This window comes from Xyrauchen texanus, chromosome 3 (genome assembly GCF_025860055.1).
Source record: "Xyrauchen texanus isolate HMW12.3.18 chromosome 3, RBS_HiC_50CHRs, whole genome shotgun sequence".
Classification (NCBI taxonomy): domain Eukaryota; kingdom Metazoa; phylum Chordata; class Actinopteri; order Cypriniformes; family Catostomidae; genus Xyrauchen; species Xyrauchen texanus.
The window spans coordinates 17,265,013-17,285,733 of record NC_068278.1 but is presented as its reverse complement, the minus strand read 5'-3'; the positions used below and the strand labels follow the sequence as shown (position 1 = coordinate 17,285,733).

General features: G+C 38.7%; 1 protein-coding gene across 3 annotated transcripts in view; it reads right to left on the bottom strand.

Moving 5' to 3' along the window:
* Positions 1-20,721, bottom strand: part of dnm1b (dynamin 1b) — a 74,745-nt gene that overhangs the window by 18,873 nt on the left and 35,151 nt on the right. For all 3 annotated transcript variants that reach the window (XM_052106125.1, XM_052106120.1, XM_052106133.1), the window contains exons 8-15: positions 19,583-19,718; positions 18,535-18,602; positions 18,321-18,459; positions 17,382-17,468; positions 17,181-17,251; positions 15,051-15,102; positions 12,764-12,775; positions 12,002-12,115 (exon numbers count right to left, since the gene is read on the bottom strand). In XM_052106125.1, coding sequence (XP_051962085.1) covers positions 12,002-12,115; positions 12,764-12,775; positions 15,051-15,102; positions 17,181-17,251; positions 17,382-17,468; positions 18,321-18,459; positions 18,535-18,602; positions 19,583-19,718 — 679 coding nt within the window. The remainder of the gene's footprint in view (positions 1-12,001; positions 12,116-12,763; positions 12,776-15,050; positions 15,103-17,180; positions 17,252-17,381; positions 17,469-18,320; positions 18,460-18,534; positions 18,603-19,582; positions 19,719-20,721) is intronic.

Sequence of the window (20,721 nt, the reverse complement as noted above, 5' to 3'; positions counted from 1 at the left end):
ATAAAATGTTTTTTACATGAATAAAAGCAGTTAATGTAGATGTTAGCAAGCGATGCATATTGTGATATAAAAATATAGAAATAAAAAATGGGCAATAAAACAATTAATATTGCTGCTGTACATTATATTCATAATAAACAAATATAATTAAAAAAAAAAGAGAAAAGAGAGATAATGACTGAAAGTCAGATCAAACGATGTGTTCCCCTGTCTCCGCTCTATGGCTGAGAGGGACACGCATCAGATTTGCTTCGTCTGTTTGGGGGAAGAGCATGCTGCTCTTGCATTGGGGCGGGGCGGGTGCGAGCATAGCGATCCGTCCATGCTAACAAATCAGCGGAGGAATTACTCTACATGGTTACTCGTGCGGTGGCCAGGCTTCACTTATATTGGCCACGCCAACAAGAGACCCCCAAACGCTCCAAGTTGGAGGATAGATTTCTTTCTGGTGACCAGAGGAACGGAACGCCTTATCAGTCCCTTCCCTTCTTTAATAACCTCCATGATGAGCTCTCTCGCTCATAGGGGAAGCCTTATACTTCCCGTGTCCACGTACCCTCGGCGTCGATATATTCAACTATTGTGGGTGCTGAGACATGGGGGTATTCGATGATGCCGCCGGTTGAAGAGACACTTGTGGGTTATCTCTCGCCGGGTTCGGCATCATCACTTAAAAAACCCTCTCTCCCCACAAAGCCTTGCAGAACTACCTCCATCTTAGTGGGGAAGGCTTATCAAGCAGCGGGTCAGGCTGGTACTGCTCTGCACACTGTGGAAAGAACTGCAGAATCTTATCAGTCTAGGGGCCATAGAACGTATTCCCCTTCCACAGAAGGAGTCAGGTTATTACAACAGATACTTCCTGGTTCCCAAGAAGGGTGGGGGGGTTGCATCCGACCTGCTCAGTTAGGGTGTTCAAGTCCAAGATGCTAACTATCAAGACGATCGTGTCACAAGCCCAACATCACGTTTGGCTGGTCACGATCAATCTCTTGGTCCGCATATCTTCATATAGAAATTCTGCCACAGCACAGTAAGTTCCTGAGGTTCGCATTTGGGGGCGAAGCCTCCCAGTATCGGGTTCTTCCTTTCGGCCTAGCCCTATCTTTGGGGCCCAGGGCAAGCTCCTGTCACTCAGGGCAGCTTAAATCCCTGGATGCCTAAATGTGGGAGCAGATTTACTGTCCAGACAGGAAATACCGATGGGGGAGTGGAAACTCCACCCCAAGGTAGTGGAACAAATCTGGGTGTGATTTTTCAGGGCAGAAGTGGACCTCTTCGCCTCGACTAACAGCGCAATATCTCCTCTAGTTCTCTCTGAGTCACCCAGCCCCCCTGGGTCTGGACGCGATGGCACATGCATGGCCCAGAATGCGTCTGTATGTGTATTCCCCTGGTTTGTCTGCTCCTGGGAGTCTTGGCCAGAGTTCGCCAGCAAGGGTGCACCGCGCTGGCCGAACAGGGTATGGTTCTCGGAGATAATGTCTCCATTGCCCAGAATGCGCCTGTATGTGTTTCCCTTTACTAGGAGTTACGCCAATAAATGGGGTGTCTTTGAAAGATGGTGCAGTGCACATAATGCAGATCCAGTTAACTGCCAGATTGCTTCAGTTCTGGACTTTCTGCAGGGGAAAACTGTCAGCACGCATATGCCCCGCTACTCTCAGGGTCTATGTGGCCGCCATTTTGGCTTGCCACGCCTTGATTGACGGGGTGCCCTTTGGGAGGCATCCTCTACTCGCTCGCTTCATTCATGGAGCCATGCAACTGTGGCCTCCTGCTAGGATCAGGACCTCTTCATGAGACTTAGCAATAGTCCTTGAGGGTCTGGTTGAGACCCCCTTGTAACATCTAGAGTGAGCTTCTGGCAGACTTCTGACTCTCAAGATGGTTTCTTATGGCGATTACTTCTCTAAAGAGAATTGGGGACCTACAGGCTCTGTCTGTTTTGCCAGCCTGTTTAGAGTTTGCCCCAGGAATGACCAAAGCAATTTTGCACCCTCATCCTGACTACCTGCCTGAGGTGCCTTTCTTGACCTTAAAATGTTTAGAACGGCGGAGCAGGAAAGGCTTCACAGACTTTGACAGGTCTATGCCCTTCAGACTTATGTCCACCGCACTAGCCAGTGGTGTAAGTCAGGGCAACAATTCTTTGCCATGGGGGCCGCAACAGGGGGGTGGCCGCCACCAAGCAGACTATGTCGCATTGGATGAGGGAGGCTATTGCCCTTGCCTACGAGGTATCAGTAGGTATCAGGGCTCCCTCTACCAGAGGTGTCGGCTCCTCCAAAGCCTTGGCTAGAGGTGTCCCTCTGCAACATGTTTGTGATGCGGCAGGTTGGTCCTCTCCGCACACCTTCATTAGATTTTATAGTTTAGATGTTCATGCCACTCCGGGCTCTTCTGTCCTTGATTCGACATCTCAAGCTCAGGTCTGAGACATCTCACGCTCTTGTGAGCACACTACACAACCGTAGGGGGTCCGGACAGCCCCAGTGCGGCGTCGTGGGTATTCACGCTCCCAAAGCACTTTCAGCACAGCATCAGAAGTGTAGCTTTTTGTAAAGGGAACGTCACAGGTTACTTGAATGTAACCCTTGTTCCCTGATTAAAGCGGAACGAGATGCTGCGCTTCCCTGCCGCACTGGGATGCCTCAGGACTGCTCTTCAGACAAAATACCTGATGACGCACTGGTTACGCATCTATTTATAGCCCAGCCCCAGGTGCATCCAATGATTACACTGGCAGAGGCTATACATTTTGGTCAATGTTCATTGACGTGTTACACACACATATTCACAGCTGGTCACACACATGAAGTTGTTCCCAAAGTGCTTTCAGCACAGCATCTCGTTCCGGTTGGAGGTCAGCTGGTGTGCCCCAATTTCAGGAGTGGTGCACGATATGGAGAGGGTGGCGGCTTTTGAAGAGGTGTCATTTGGAAGAGGGGTAACTTAGATTTGATTGTTGGGAAATGTGGCAATTATTTAGAGTTTTTGCAGGGCTCTTCGGGTGGTGTGGGGTGTGGAGAGAGTAGTAGTATTAATTTTAATTTATTTTAACAATACATTTTTATTGTATTTATGTATCGTTTGATTTTACTTGGTGAACTTATCATTAATCTCAACAACCTCCCCTGACAAGCTCTGGCACCCCACTGGGGAGGCGCGCCTTCCAGTTTGAAAACCGTGGCACTAGCGCATGTTTACATAGGAAAACAATTTAAAAGAGCATGAACGGACACAAAAACTTTAAATTTCATTAGGCTTGCCTACAAGTTCTTAAGTTCCTAACTCTGGCATTGCCTAAGTGGCACATGAGAGGAGGTTTGCACTGAAGTTACTTGATCAACCGGATCACAATCTCCATCGACGACTATTTACAACTAGAAGGTAAGACAGATTTTTTGTCAGTTCCACCATGGCATTGTGTGTGTGATCTTATTCTGCATTGGATTTGAAATTGTATTTTGCCATAGGGCCTCAATAGCAGCAGTTGTGTGTCATGTAATAGGAAATACTTCAAAACATACAACACAGATTTTTCCATCTTTTGTAAATTAATGGAATTTTATCTTCTATCTATTTCAGACCATTTTAAAGATTTATGCATTTAAATTTCATGAATTTCTTTCATCAAACCAAATTGAGTAATTTTTAACAAACATATATGAATAAAACCTATAATGAATTTCAAGTTTTATTCATTAATTTATTTTGATTTAATTTTGCCCTGCCATTCATAAGACTTATTTACTATATTTAAGAATTCGATAGCCAGGGTGCTTATGTGGAAGATGCAAGTTTGAGTCAAGCCTGTGTCATTTTCCCATCTAATTCACTCTCTCTCTCTCCATTCATGATTTACAATCTTCCGTCAAATAAGTGGTGAAATCACCAATGTATATATATATATATATATATATATATATATATATATATATATATATATATATATATATATATATATATATAATGTTCAGAACTTCTTAAACTACTTAAAAGAGTTCTCATCAAAAAATCCTTCACGTGCAGCAATGGATTTTTAGAGATCTTTAGCATTCTAGCTGTCAGTTTGTCCAGATACTCTGGTGATATTTCATCCCACACTTCCTGTAGCACTTACCATAGATGTGTCTGTCTTGTCGGGCACTTCTCATGCACCTTACAATCTAGTTGATCCCACAAAAGCTCAATGGGGTTAAGATCCATATCCATTTCCAATTATCTTTTGTCCAATGTCTGTGTTTCTTTGCCCACTCTAACCATTTCTTTTTGTTTTTCTGTTTCAAAAGTGCCTTTTCCTTTGCAATTCTTCTCATTAGGCCTGCACCCCTGAGTCTTCTCTTTACTGTTGTACATGAAACTGGTGTTGAGCATGTACACTTCAATGAAGCTGTCAGCTGAGGACATGTGAGCCATCTATTTCTCAAACTAGAGACTTTGAAGTATTTATCCTCTTTTTTAGTTGTCCATCTGGCCTTCCACATCTCTTTCTGTCCTTGTTAGAGTCAGTTGTCCTTTGTCTTTGAAGACTGTAATGTTCACCTTTGTATGAAATCTTCAGTTTTTGTCAATTTCAAGCATTGTATAGCCTTCATTCCTCAAAACAATGATTGACTGACGAGTTTCTAGAGGGAGCTGTTTCTTTTTTTGCCATTTTTGACCGAATATTGACCTTAAGACATGCCAGTCTATTGCATACAGTGGCAACTCAAAAACAAAGACAATGTTATGCTTCATTTAATAAACCAAACAGCTTTCAACTGTGTTTGATATAATGGCAAGTGATTTTCTAGTACCAAATTAGCAATTTAGGTGTTGGAGTGATGTTTGCTGAAAATGGGGCCTGTATTGATTTTACAAGTTTTTTTACATCAGTAATGAGATGACTATACATTGTGGTCGGTTGAATTCCGCTTTGGTGAATTCAAGTACCAATTTCATTCCGAAACAGCAAAATCTGTACATTATTCCAAACCTTTGGCCGGCAGTGTATATACTGTATATACACACAGTAAAACATTTCTTCATTTTAAAGATAAAACTGTAATAATGCTACAGTAAAACAATTTTTATTGGTTAACGAGTACTTACCATAAAATATACTTAATTTAGAAACTATATATATTTAAGTATATTTATATATTAAATTTTTTAGATGTAAAAAGTATGATTGTCCAGTTAAAATGTATATTATATTTAACAAGAGAGTTCATTTTACTGTTTATTGTTAGAGTTACGGTAAAAACTGTGACCCATTACATTTCATTATATTTTATGGTAACAGTTATGTTTCTTCTTATTTTTTATTTTTATTATTTTTATTCCCTTTTATTCCAGTTTGGAATGCCCAATACCCACTACTTAGTAGGTCCTCGTGGTGGTGCGGTTACTCACATCAATCCAGGTGGTGGAGGACAAGTCTCAGTTGCTTTCGCTTCTGAGACTGTCAATCCACACATCTTATCACGTGGCTCGCTGTGCATGACCCCGCAGAGACTCACAACATGTGGAGGCTCATGATGTTCTCCGTGATCCATGCGAGAACCACTAATCGTGACCACGAAGAGGTTAACAAATGTGACTCTACCCTCCCTAGCAATCAGGCCAATTTGGTTGCTTAGGAGACCTAGCTGGAGTCACTCAGCACGCCCTGGATTCAAACTTGTGACTCCAGGGGTGGTAGTCAGCGTCAATACTCGCTGAGACACTGAGCACATATCTCTACAGGTTTATTGGTCATTGGTCATTGCTCCTGGAAGAGCCACTATTGGTAAACTTCATGTCATCATGTGCCCTTCTGTAATTACTACAGTGATTAACAATACATTATAAAGTGAAAAGTTTTTTTTACAATGGATATATATATAAACCTCCTTTCTTGATTTCGTATTCAGTATTCAAATTCTTTGGTTCAATAATTCATCCTGTAATTTGTTATAATTTTCCTTCACTACACGATATCCAATAATAACAGACTTCAGAGTGACTCCCAAGTTTGGGAAAACAAAAATGTTAAAAGCACAGTATAATAAAATCGCACAAGCTGTGTCTGGAAAGATCAGGAACAGAGCTGCTGTATTTGCTTTCTTAGTGAGTGATCATTAGACATTTTTGTCAGATTTGCACCAAACCTCATGTTATAAAGATGACTGTACCAAGACTGTGGCTTTTTGGCTATGATTCATTTAAAGAGCAAACATTTTGTATAAGTATTACCACAAATATTAAATGAAAATGAGTCGAAATGACACAAAGTGAAATCTTTTTGATTGAAAACACTTGAGTCATTACCACAAATATAAATTGTATATACTAATATATATATATATATATATATATATATATATATATATATATATATATATATATATATATACACACACAATTATAAAAATACAAAAAGTTAAAGCAATGTTCTGAGTTCAATACAAGTTTAAGTCTCCTGTGAAATAATTCCTGTGGGTCAATTTATATCTATGTGGACAGTCTCTATATCCCTTTAAGCTCTGTAGGTGTTTTTTAAAGATACATTTTTTACCATTTTAAAGAAACCTTTTACATTTTTTAATGATATTGATTATGTTAAATGATGAGACTGTCTAAGCTCAGTCTAAAAAAAACACAAAAATACTTAAGCCAAAAAGTAACTTTTTTTTTATTTTCCTGATTTGACATATAGGGTGTAAATAAAGAAGCTCCAAAATAAAACAAAACAATTTTGTTGATACAACAAAAAAATCAAAAGTTATAGCATTACAAAAATAATTTATACTAGTTATCAAAAAAGTCTCCAAGTGTCCAAAAGCCTTTCCAAACAAATAAAACCCAATAATTGTACATAATAAATAATTACACATGCAAATACAACTCATGTAGAAATGAGTAACGAAATATCATTCAGTTCCATTCTGTGTCATTTGAGCCATCATCGAGTCTATGTCATGTACTTGGTACCATCTCCTGGTGGCCATATGTAATTAGAGTGAACGATCCTCTCTGCCCATATTTGGATGACTTCCACCTCTGGTTGCAGCAATCTGAAGCCTAATACGATTGGTTTAGCATTCCATGATGCTGGACAACATACTACATAATTTCCAAGGAAGTCTTTTGATCCAAGAAAGCAAACGTGTTTTTAGCCAGATTGCACATTATGTACTGTGTACACATTGTGCTTTGGGTGGATTACCAAATGATCTATGCATCCGAATACATTGTGTGTGGGCTCGTTTTAAAGATAATCACCTTCTTTAAGTAATGTTATGTGATATTTTATGTTCTATTTTTTTATGTGAAGATATAAGCAAAATGCTGCTTATACGTAACACCTGTTTACATGTAATATGTATGTCAAAGACATGTACTTCGCTATTGCTCACAATTATTTTGTCTGTGAGTAAAACAAATGGGTTGGTTGTATTCTACTCTTTGAGAGATTTCCAACGACATATGGCACAAGACTATTTGATTAGTTTGATGCTTTTACCATTTACAATAATAAGTACAGTGCACAATTATTAATAAATTATAAAAATGGAAAACTTGTGATTTGTCTGCAAATTTCAGAGCACTTGTTCAGTTTTTGTCAAAATGCTTACATGCATTGAAAAGTACAGCTTCTAAGCTTTAAAACTATACATATTTTGTGATGGCCAAGACTGTAGATATTAATATGTTGATATTTATTTGTTTCACTACTGACCCAATCCGAGCTTAAAGTGTTAAGGATTTACTCACTTTACATGGTCATGATGGGAGTTGATTGATTGGATACAAGTTTGGGAAAGAGAGGGGGTGTACGTCATGCTGGGGGCTCCCCAGCCTGAGAGAACGAGGGAGGAATGTGGCAGGGCGGAGGGCGGGGCCAGGTCGGGTCGTGATCCTACACACCTGGTCCCGTATTAGGCTAATCAAGTCTCCGTGAGGGATAAAGGTCGACTGCAGAGGATCATTAACGGACATGTCCGTCATGTGTGTGTTTATGTTTGTGTGCTTCAGTTTATTATTAAAATATTATTTATGTTGAAAAGCCGGTTCTCGCCTCCTCCTTTCCATTGAACCCTTTACAAAGTGTAACACTACTCTCAAGATATTTTGAATAATGTTTACGTCTTGTGGCTATAGTTTCAAAACAGTGTGTATTTCAGACTTCAATTGTAACAGCATAACTAAAATCACAAATTATGCTTGTTCTTACAAACTGATGGACGAGTCCATATTCATTTCTGTGGTAATCAACAGCATGCCACACATGCTATTTATGGAGCTTAAATTGTATTGACACCATAACATTCCTCTAAAAACCTCATAAATTCTAATTCATTTTCAACCACAGGGCTTCAGAACCGCTGACCAAGCAGAGAGCCATTACAATAGTTCTTTCTCCAGTAGTTCTTTCACTGTGTCTCGTGACGGAATCATTTCTCCATCTAAACTGTCAGTATGAGAGATGAATGTCCACACAAGCCAATGTAAGGGGAGCCCCCGAACCCAGGGACAGATCAAACGGTGTAAAGTTGATTTATGTATCCTGGTTATAGGTCATCTTTGTGTCAGTGTCTTTAATAAGAACCCTCCTGCATTGTAGAAGAATGTTCTGCGGTGGGACTGAACTTTAATCCTGATGTGAACTAAGCGAGACTTCCCGTCAGACACTAAAACACCTTAACTCTTGTCTGCATACATGTTTAAAAGCATGCATATGTGTGTGTAATTGTTAAGGGGGCTGTAAGCCAGTATAAAGGGCCCTTTATCCAGTATGCAGAGAGGAAGTTAGCTTCAGAAGAAATAGAAGCTTAAAGAGAGGTACAGGCCACAGGACTGCACATCTGGAGATATTACAATTCCATTTCCATGCCAAGAAACTCAGTCAGCACCACCACCCACACCATCACTCACACACACACACACAAACATACAGTATATAAACACACACAGATGCCAGAAATACATCACAGAGAAAATGTTGTCTGACAGGTCTTCATTAGTACCAGCTTTCTCTGTGTTACTATTTTTTTTTTTTTTACCTCTGACCTTTTACTTCCTGTTTAACAAGAAAAGTAGCATAAACCAATGGCAGAGGAAAAAATAAAAAAAGCTCCACCTCTTTCGTTCCCTCTCCCTTTTTTCATCTCTAACAGGGGAAAATCTAAAGTCTGCCACGTCGATTCTGAAAAGTCCACTTTTGAGAGTACGAAAATATAATTATTTGTAATATATCTCATGCGTTACAAACCAGGCTTGCAATACAATTCAAAATGTTGCATCACTTATAATCTTGTCTTTTTGCAAACTTTCTGTTTTCAAAGACTTTGCTGATGATTTTTAGAGGGATTTATGAGTCAGCGGGGGTGAAAGGTCCAGGAAATCCAATGCTTCTTGCCACCCACATTCTTTGCCTTCTACCACCATCAAACACTTCGAGGTTTAAAAGGGTCCTCCTCTCCTCCACCTCCCCCACTCACCCACCACTCTTTGGCATCTCACACACTCGGACGTCCAGCCCAACAGAGACAGAGAAAAAGAGAGACAGAGAAATGAATGGATGGATGGAGGTTTTCGGAGGACAATCGGATGGTCTGATCACTAATGCCAAATCAGATTGGCACAGATGCGAGAACTTTGAGGTATTTCTTTTTTTTTTCTTCTTTTTTTCCCTTTGAAGTATTTATTGTTTGCATATGGGTGAGCTAGATCTGAAAGTTAAAAGTTAAGGAGGGACAATGTACTGGATATACTAAAATCTTTTTTTTTATCCTTTTGTAATAACAGTATTGTTTCCATCCATTTACTATTTACAATATCTATTAAAAAAAAAATCAAATTTACTCAATTTTATTAGTTTTCAGAGTTTCAACTTGATTTCCATCATCTGCAAAACAATTTAAAGTGGTCGAAAGTGTAATGAACGTATCACTGCAGTTTTTACTTTGGCCTCACTTCGATTTTAATTCAAATTTTAGAGCATCGATTACAGTAAGTTTAAGTTTTCAATTTTAGTGGGTTGATTTCTTTTCACAGAAGGAACTGTTAATGGACACATGAAATAAAAGAGTTGCATTTATATACTGTAAAAGTATTGTTAAAAAAAAAAAGCTATAAATGTGTCTTGGCCAGTATCTCTGAAAAAAATATGAATTATTTGACTATTTAACACTGAATGTTTGGATAAAAGTGTAATTTTTACATTGCGCAATACATGCTGTGATATTGCATTATTTCCGCGCAAAAGAAGCTTCTGTGAAAACCAAGCTCATAATAATTACCTTTCATTTCTTCTTCTATGTATGTTCATTATGACACCACCAAGCACAGACATTAGTAACATTTTCACTTTGAGGGTGTGTGAGAAATTTCATTTAAATGTTGTATTTGTATATGTATATGTATGTATATGTGTTGTCCTAAACGTTTTGTACATGTTCATTCCTCAGTGCTGCTGGACCCATCCCATCTCCCTGTGAGGCGTCATGCCTGCCCCGCTTTCCCAGTGTTCAGACTACCTGTTCAGGGCATTGAGATTGTACAGTAGTCTGCACATTGGTTAGGCTGTGTGGGAGGTGCACATATATCATCCCATTCTATTCATCAATACTGAAGTCTCACCAAAGTATACATGTTTCTGTGTGTCTTTTCAAAGAAAACTGCATGCCTTCATGTGTTTAGCAATGTCTGTGTTATTGTACTTAGCTATAGTTTGTGGACAATAAAAATATGTCCCCAGAAACAAAATCTAAATATGCAAAAATCTGATGTGCTAATTCATGATGTGCTTTCATAAATACAAAATATCATTATATTAATAATATAATAAATAATAATACCCAATAATATTATCCTTTCATTTTAAAATTGTATCCAAATCTATGGATGAGACAGCCTCGTTTGAGAAAAAAAAAAAATTATGTATATATATATATATATATATATATATATATATATTATATTATATTATATTATTATTATTATTTATTTATTTTTACCCTTAAGTTACAAAAAGTATTTTACAGGTTTGGTTTAGGGTTAACAGGGTTTGGGCTCGGTATAGTCTGTAGTAATCATAATTATCATTATAGGTCTTGTCCCCATTTAAATGGCAAAGAAAGAAAGAAAGAAAGAAAGAAAGAAAGAAAGAAAGAAAGAAAAGAAAGAAAGAAAGGAATGACAAACTAATGTGATTATGAGGTTGATTTTGCTGGAAAATAAAAGAAGCAATTTCTATGTAATTGTGTAATTGTCATGGGCTGGATTCTCATTTCATTCACTTGGACCATAAGGAACTTGTTTTGGCACAAGTGAAACATAACTGTGGGTTTTTTTGTGTTTTTTTTTAATGAAGAGATTAAATGAAAAAATATATATACAAAAGTGGGATTTTATTTAAAACAAGAAGTCATTTTGGATCATGAACTCTTTGGTTTTCAAAGGACTTTCTCTGCATGCCTAAACTCAGGGAGGGCTTTTGGGAAGTGTTGGACCAAAATCTGGTATGTATGGTAATGAAAACCATATGCCACCACCCCAACCCCCAGAGCAGTCCTCTCACCAGCCCCTGGTCTGCTTCTACTCATACCTCCAGTCTGGACTGACAGTGGGGGTGGGGGTCATGGTGGTACCTGTGCTTGATCAGACCATTAAGATGGCAAAATCCCTGGCCATTACTGAAATATGAAACAGAGCTTATGCACAAACTGAAACGCTCATTTATACCATGTATGGTGTATGACCTCATCTGTCGCTTTCAGATAGAATCCATCTTTTCTTGGAACCAATTGAGCAGTGCTTTTAAACCATGGATCACTGGTGAAAAGATGGTTTCATTGTGATCCATTGGTGGAAATAATAATAAACTTCTACAAAGGCCAGAGTACTTGAAAAGAAAACAAGGCTGTTTCAGGACCACTGTCCCACTGTGCAGTGTGTCTATTGTGTGTTACAGCTAGATAAAAAGCACTGGCTCTCTGAAACAATTTCAGAGGAACGAAAGTAGGCTCACCTCATCATCTTTGTACCAGGACAGATTCTCAGCGGTCAGGACAAACCAATAATCCTTTGCTCCTCCTTTCATAATTCCAATGTTATAGATGGTCAGCCAGCCCTTCCTGATCACCTAGACACAGGCAAATGAAAGAGACATGTAATGTACAGTCAGATGGTCATTATTTTGTTTACCAAATATACTGTATAAATAAATGGACTGCGGAGTGATTCCTGAAATATGAAACTAGTCACGGCACAGAGGCCCAAAAAAGCATTTGGCCTCTTAAGTCACATTTAAAATGCATGAACATCATTGGTTTAGATAACAAAAACCAGAGAGGCATTTATTTCAAGAACTGCACCCTTTTCAAGCAAAATATTTAAAAAAAAAAAGAATTTTTAAACATTTTTAATTATACAAAAATAGATATATTGTTACAATAGATATAAATCATTGTTTCTACCAGTTGAGCTTCAGCAACAGCTCTCAAGAGGGCAATGGGTTTCCATTGAAAACTTCATTTAATTTCACAGAAGCTTCTTGAATGGGCCATGGTACAAATAACAGTTAACCTTATTGATATGGTCAGAAATGTATTATTTCTGTTGATTTCTGTGGCAATTTGTGTTTAAAAAATACATCACAAATAAAGCCCATAATAATGAGAATGCAATGCAATGTTTTTAAATACATATAAAAAGGCCAAAGTGCTTTTGCAGACACACACACACACAGAGACACACACACACAACGTGGCTGCACTATATGAACACTCACCATTATCTCATCCTGAGGCGTGTTGGCATAGCAACAGTAGCAAAGCAAAAGACAGGGTTGAAGATACAGTAGGTAATTATCAACTGGAAAAGTCAGCAGTAAGAATAGACAAAATTAACAGAATACACAAGTAGAAGAATGATAGTGCTAGTTCAGTAACCACTGCACACAGCTTGTAACAAAACATGCAAAAATATATATTTTTTTAAATCCTATGTTTATTTGAGTTTTTAACAATAATTACAATAATTCTCACAATGAAGGCAACAAAAAAAAAAGTTACAAGCAGATACCCAAAATACTTTCCCCCTCCCCTACCCGTGCAAAAAGCACAAAAACAAAAAGCATTACAAAGGTATTTGCATACATACATACAAATACATAAAGGAATAATAATTCTAACAATGACAATAACAATAATAATTAAAGCTGCAAGCAGCGATGAACGGACCCTCGCACACTGGTGTACATTGGGGCTGTTGTGCCAGGGTCATTTCACTTACATTTTTTGGGGGATTTTTTAGCACTTAAATGTTGTTAAGAGTGTCACAGTGTAAAATATGTGAGTGGCGCTATGACCATAACTGAATATTGGCATATAGAAGTGTTCAAGCCGGGACTCTTATAAAACATGTAAAGTTTGGAGCAGATTGGACATTTTATATTTGAGTTATAACAACTTCCTCTTTCATTGCAAAACATTGAATTTTTCTGGCCACCATGGACATAGTGTTCAAAGAAACTCAAAAGCTTCACAATTTAGATTAGACTGACCGAATATGATGTTGATCCGATTTAATCTCTAGGAGGAGCTCCTTAAAGTACGAGGCCTGGAAATGCCAAAAACTGAGTAAATATTTAAGAGAAAAATCACAATGGCTGACTTCCTGTTAGGTTTAGGATATGGCTCTAAGAGACATTTTGTACATGTTGACATGTTACATATGCCTACCGATTTTCTTACATGTAGGTGAAATGTGGCGTGAGGGCTGCTTGTTGAAATTTGGTAGGTGGCGCTATTGAGCCATTTTGCCACACCTAATTCTGAAACCAATATCAGATGTGTGCAAAGTTTCATGAGATTTCGAGTATGTTTAGGCCCTCAAAAATGCGATTCATTTGGGGAATTTTTTTTATAAAATGATAATAATAATAATAAAAAATGCCTAGAAGAACAATAGGGTCCTCGCAACATCGGTGCTCAGGCCCTAATAATAAACGCCAAGAAGAACAATAGGGTCCTTGCACCATCGGTGATTGGTCCTTAGTAATATGAGAGAAAAAGTGTGGGGATTTGGGCGTTTCACACTACAGGCAGGCGCAATTCTTCAAAATATGCTAAAAAGGAGGACCATGTTTCACAAAAATTGCATTTCGAACCTCGGATAGTAAATTAGATCTTTTCAAGTTGAATGCAAGTCATTACTTCCTTAATCCATCTGCTGTGTGTTGGGGGGGTCAGCCCTTTTCCAATGTAATAGAATTAAACTTCTCGCCAAAAGCACTATAACTTCTGCACATATAAGTGGTGCATCGAAAAATAAGTGCTAAATAAGCAGTTAAATATAGGGAAATGCTCAGAGCAGAAACTTTACGACTTCTCATGCCGCCATCTTACCGGAAGTCCCTACAAATTTTTTTTTTTTTTCAATAAATTGGACACAGTTATTAGATAATTTTAAGATAATACTGTATTTGTGAATTGCAGTACATCCAACAATTAAATACTAAGGCTCTGTTTCCAAACATAGTGAGCTACCTCACTGCCTACTGCCTACATAGTCAGCACATCCTAAGTGACATGGAACTCCAGAAGTGACTAACAGGATACATGATACAAGATTTCTACATTAAGCTGTCTACATTTCGGAATGCACCTGTGAGCTAGACACAGCACAATGAAAGGAACAGAATGCAGGTGTCTTAAGACATTTTTTTAAAAAGTTATTTTAAATTGATACAGTGCCTTAAAAACACAACATTCATGCACTGAAATTAAAGTGAGGCACAACGCAAGACTCAAATATGTCCATCTAGGGCATATTTACACAGAAAAACCATTAAAAATAGTGCAGACAAACAAAAACATATTCGGTGTGAATGGCCCCTTAAAATGCTTCCTCAAGAGAGAGCTCACCAGTTTTTGGAACAGAACTTGAGAGTTACAGTATCAGACTACAAACCTTCTTCTGTTGTTCCTGCATGTGTTACTGTAATGTTTAAAGGACGCAGCACACAACTGTGAGGTTTGTGTGGTTGATGCAGACTGCAGCATCTGTTTGCTTACCTGATTACCAGTAGCCTTCTTCTTATTCATCTGACTGCTTCTCTGCTGGGCACTGAAAAGACAAACAGATAAAACCAAATGTCCATTAAAAGCAAGAGGAAAGCACAAAGAGATTGGTATTATGAACAACTAATGGCCACTAATGCTACAAAATGCACACAAGTTCCTGCTGAAAAACACAGCATAGCTGGACAACAGTATAAGTTGTGTTTAGGATGCTGGTGTCCTGGTGCCCTATGGCTTCTTAAATAGCAAGTCTTACTTCCTCAACCAGCTTTACTGGAAAGACTATGCTGATTGACCAGCTTCACCAGCAAAGTTTTGTTCGAAATGCTGGCTATGCTGGTCCACCAGCAAAATTAGCCCCAAACCAGCATAAACCAGCCTTGAAACCAAATCATCCTGATCTTAAATGGTCTTTTCAGCAGGGATCATTACATTTGATCATAAATTCCATGTATTTGTTCTAGAGGTCGGCCGATATAGGATTTTACCGATAAGAATAGACAATTACCAATACCGATAACTAAGTTGGAAAGACAAGCCGATAACCAATTAATTAGCCGATAGTTTTTAAAATTGATACTGAATGAAAAAACTACATTTAAATTAGGGATGCACCAATACCACTTTTTCTCTTCCGATTCCGATATCGGAAATCTCCGATTTTATAAGTGAACAGAACTATTGAGCATCTACATCTGAGATGATGTTCGTGAGTAGAGCTCAAATATTGAAATATAACGCGTGAAGGCTAAAAATAGCCACGAGTGTGTGCAAACAGAGCAGCGCCATTCATTAACGTGCTGGAGCTGCGCATACTATACATTTACTTATTAAACACAGCCTTTTGTGGTTCACAGAGCTATTGCACGTCTTCAACTGGCTGATCACTTCACTTCTGGTGAGGGGTCTTTAATGTGAAACTAGGGCAAACTAGACAAATTACAATATCTTCTGCTTTTTTTAACGCTTCAGTGATATTTTCGTTTGTCAGAATCTATTCAAGAAATGAATTACTTTATAATGATATGACAACATGTACTGTATACATACCTTTTAGTTTTTAGTGTTTTAAATCTACATTGTTCAGCTCTGTGCACTGTTCCGCTGCATTCGACGTGCAGTCTCAAGTGTCAAAACAACCATCACGAGGCATCAGTGATAGTTTTTATTTCGCCTCTAGAGGCCACCCTCATACTGTATAACGACAGCACACCCTTCCCAGCAGCTCCAGCACCGGACACAACGGGGGTTAATAATAACGGGGGAAAATTACTGGTGTGGATTTTTGCCGATAACTCCAGAAATCGTTATCAGTGCCGATTAATCGGCAAAACCGATATATCGGTAGATCTCTAATTTGTTCTTATACAAACATCAACTGAAAAGCATGGTGTACCAATGGTGTGCTTTATAAATAATTTGTAGGAACATTATCGTAACTTGGTTGTAGAAACAGAAATTATCATACATTCACATTTAGAATCAGCCTGATCACATGAAAATTACATGACCTTATTACATATGTGCCGTATTACGCGTTTCGCTGCAGTTTCCCAGTGAAATTTCCAGCGAGGGGCGACAAAAGCAAGTGAATGCCGAATCAGATTTTTAAGGTGAATGCTAGATGTTGGTTTTAATGAGTAAAAAAATAGCTCCCTAACCTGAAACTTTAATCTAAACCTACTGATAGTGCTATAAAAGTAAATGAAAGTTGAACAAAACAGACATCCTAACCGTAAACCAACCCCTAAATCTATCCGATAGTGTCATTAAAGCAGATGAAAGGTGAACAAAACAGACATCCAAACCCTAAACCAAACCCTTAAACATAACCGATATTCATTCTAGGCTAGATCTAAGACAAGGTTGCTTAACATGATTCTATGTACATCATTATAAATGAAGCTCCAATGTGTTTCCTGTGAACAAGGGGGTTCACGGAGAATACAACCCCAGTGCCTTTGAACAAAGCCTCCATTAGTCCACTGGTAAACTGGTAAGATTTTCAATCCTTGTTTCAATTAGCCTAATGATCTCTTCACATTCATGTTAGAGTGTTCTAACTGTTTGTAAGTAAAGTAATAAACAATAATATTAGTAAATTGTGCAGTCCAATGTTCTTACTTCGCAAAACCAATGAAATCCTCATGATTAGTGTTCATGTAGGCCAACTCAATGTCAATTAGCAACATGACCTGTCACCAGAAAAAAGAAAACAACAAAACATGTTTCATTGCTTATGTTTCAATTTAAAATATACTTTGGTTTCACCACATTAGTTTTTATGTCTGAATGATTAGGAAGAGTGTGGTGGGTGGGCTGTACCTGATTCTTAGTGCGACTCTCACGATCACGGATATGCTGGGTGACAATTCTCTCCATTTCCTCTCTAAGCATGGGATACTGAGCCAGCTGTCCCACAAAAACACAAAATGCAGACTGCATTAAAAACAACCACTGAATTAGTAGGATTTATGAAGCAAATCTTATTAACACAGGCAAATTAACAAGGGATTATTAGTTAAAGGATGCATTTTACGAAAACATTTCTGGGTAATATTTTACCCTAAATTCAAAGGAAATAATAAAAGATTAAAATAAGATATAGTATATTACACAAAGAAAATGAAGCCTATTTTAAGAACCATTAAGATTTTTTGGCATTGCAGCATTATTTTCATGAAAATTAAGCAAGTTTTCTGCCCAATTCTTAATACTGTAATGCATTCAGATGTTTTACTTGAGTTTATTAATAATTTTTTATTATTCTCAGTGATTATTCTCATAAGATTCTCATTAATTAAATACAGTAATGACAGTATATCTGTCCAGACACATTGATTTCAATAAATATAATGCAAATTAAATGCAATACAAAAATTTAATCCATGGTGTCTAACTACTTTACGGTGTAAATATTTTTTTTTTTTTTAGCACTGCGGTAATGAGATTTTTCACATACTGTAATGACAACTGTGAAGTAAGTATAACTGTCATGATAATAGTGTAACAAAGCCAATAATAATCCTACAGGTCCAAAATATTGAATTCATTATTCTATATGTAAAATATAATTTATTATGTTTTTCTTTGGGGTGAAATATGACCTGGTTAATATGGCATGTTTTTGACAGGCTTTGTGAGATTCACCCCAAAATGATGTGAGGTGGGGTTTGAATTTGTAACCTTGTATTGCATTAATGTCTCTGAAAGGCATTTATATGTCTACAGTGATTTGCAGAGGGTACAGGCAGTAAGCTTTACCTTCTTTGTGCACTGCCTAACCGTATTGACCAGCTCAGTGATGACAAGGTCCACACATTTCTGACATGGCTCTTTAATCTTGGCGATCAGCCGTTTCACGATAGTCTCAAAGGCCATGTCTGGAGTGAACAGGCCGGTCCTAACAAGTAACAGTGAACAAAATAGTAAGATATCTGAAGGATGTATTACTGTGTGTGTGGCAAAGGCTGCTCACCTGATACCGTGAATGTTCTTGATGGCATAACTGATCTCCTTACGCAGCTCTTTCTCATCAAACTCCATCTAGTCACCATTAAAAGACAGAGACACTGTATTACAGATACTGTAGATGGCTGCAGTACAACTTTGCTGAAAAAGCATTGTAATCCAGTCTAAGGTGTTTAGCTGGTCTCATTAGCCTGGTCAAGCTGGTTATGCTGGCCTGTTTTACTGGTTTTAGAGGTCAGCTGGTCAAGCTGGGAAACTATCTGGCCAGCTAAACACCAGCTTAGTGAGGCTGGAAGACCAGCGGCAGTACTGATTATGACTAATGGAAACCTTGCTGCTTTCTCCAAGGTTCTGTCACAGCATCTCTAGCCAATGCAGAAGTTGGAGACATTGCCAGAACCCTGCAGGTAATCTACACTGTTCCCATAACAATTGTGACTGGGGTCTAAAAGGAGTTTTTGATGTACATGTATTTTGTCCATCGTAAATGACAGTGCAGACTTTATTGCATGTCTGTCAAAACTCTATAAAAAGAAGCAAATAAATCCTGTCATAATACTTGAAACTACCATATTTTGTATATCATTTGAATTGAGTTGTGCTGTGTTCATTTTCTGTTATTCAACTCTGATCGTGGGGTAGGTTTTGTGTGAATGACTGAAAAATACATCTGGATGAAGCAAATTTTGTCCACTCATGTTAATAAAGTTATTGTGATTAATCGCAATTAACTACAAAAAATTATGTTATTAATCATGATTAAAAATTTTAATTGTTTGACAGCCCTAATTAAAATCCATTCATCCATCCCTCTATGCATCTTCTATACCCGCTTGTACTATGTGGGGTTGGAGGTAGTGCTGGAGCCTATCCTAGCTGTCTCAGGACAAAGGCAGTGAAACAGCCTGGACAGGTGGCCAGACCATCACAGGGTTATTAAATATAATTGTTAGTTTAATTGTTTTGTCTGCTGTTTGTTGATTGACCACTGGAGCCATGTTGGTTTTCTCAAAGAAACAACACAGCTGTATTGTGTGTTACATGATAAAAATTACCTTAACCAGCTCGAAGGGGAAGCGCTCGTGGAAGATGCGATTGATCCTCGCACCTCCGGACAGCTCCACCGTGTCGACCTGATCTCCTGAACCTTCGATGCACTTCTCGAAGTCTACCGCAAACTGCTGCACCATCCTTTAAACCACAGAAAATTTAGTTTTAAGAGTGAGTCACAGAAAAGGCACATACACTCTCACAAAAACAGACACACACAGTAAGCAAAACCTTTTTTGCTGAAGGAGCAGGAGACGGAGCACCAGGAGGCTAAGGAGATGGAGCTACTTGAAGCAAGGTCTTTAGGGAGTCCAGCAGGGGGTGCTCACCCTGCGGACTGTGTAGGTCCTAATGCCCCAGTATAGTGATAGGGAAACTACACTGTAAAAAGGCACCGTCATTCGGATGAGACATGAAACCGAGGTCCTGTCTCTCTGTGGTCATTAAAAATCCCACAAATGGACAAATTCCCCCCATTGGCCCATATAAATCATGGCATTCTAATAATCCCCATACATTAATTGGCTCTATCACTCCATTCTCTTGTCTCCACCAATAGCTGGTGTGTGGTGAGCACACTGGTGCACTATGGCTGCCATAGTATTATCCAGAGGAGAGTCCCCTGTTCACTAAAAAGCACTTTGACTGTAGTGTCAGAAAAGTGCTAAATAAATGTAATGTTCATTCACTCATTCATGTAGGGATTCAGAGGGCTCAGAGATCAGAGCAGCTAAGGACTCAGAGAGCAAGGTACTAGGGGACACAGAGAGCAAGGCATTAGGGGATTCGAAAAGAAAGGCACTACGGAACTCATAAGTGAAGGCACTAGGGGACTCAAAATTCAGGGCAATAGAGAGCAAAGTTCTAGGGAGTATGACACTGGGAAACATAGCACTGGGGAGCCTGGAAGCCTCGAGGGGCGATGTCATGGAAGACTCAAGGGGTGGAGCCATGGAACACTCAAGGGGTGGAGCCCTAGGAAGCTCAAGGGGCAGAGCCATGGAAGACAGAATCTCGGGGAACTGTACAGGCTTGTCGTCAGCCTCGGAGAGCTGAACTGGCTCGTCAACAGTCTCGAGTAACTGGAAAGGCTCGTCGACAGCCTCAGGTAACTGGAAAGACTCGGCGCCAGCCTCAGGGAATA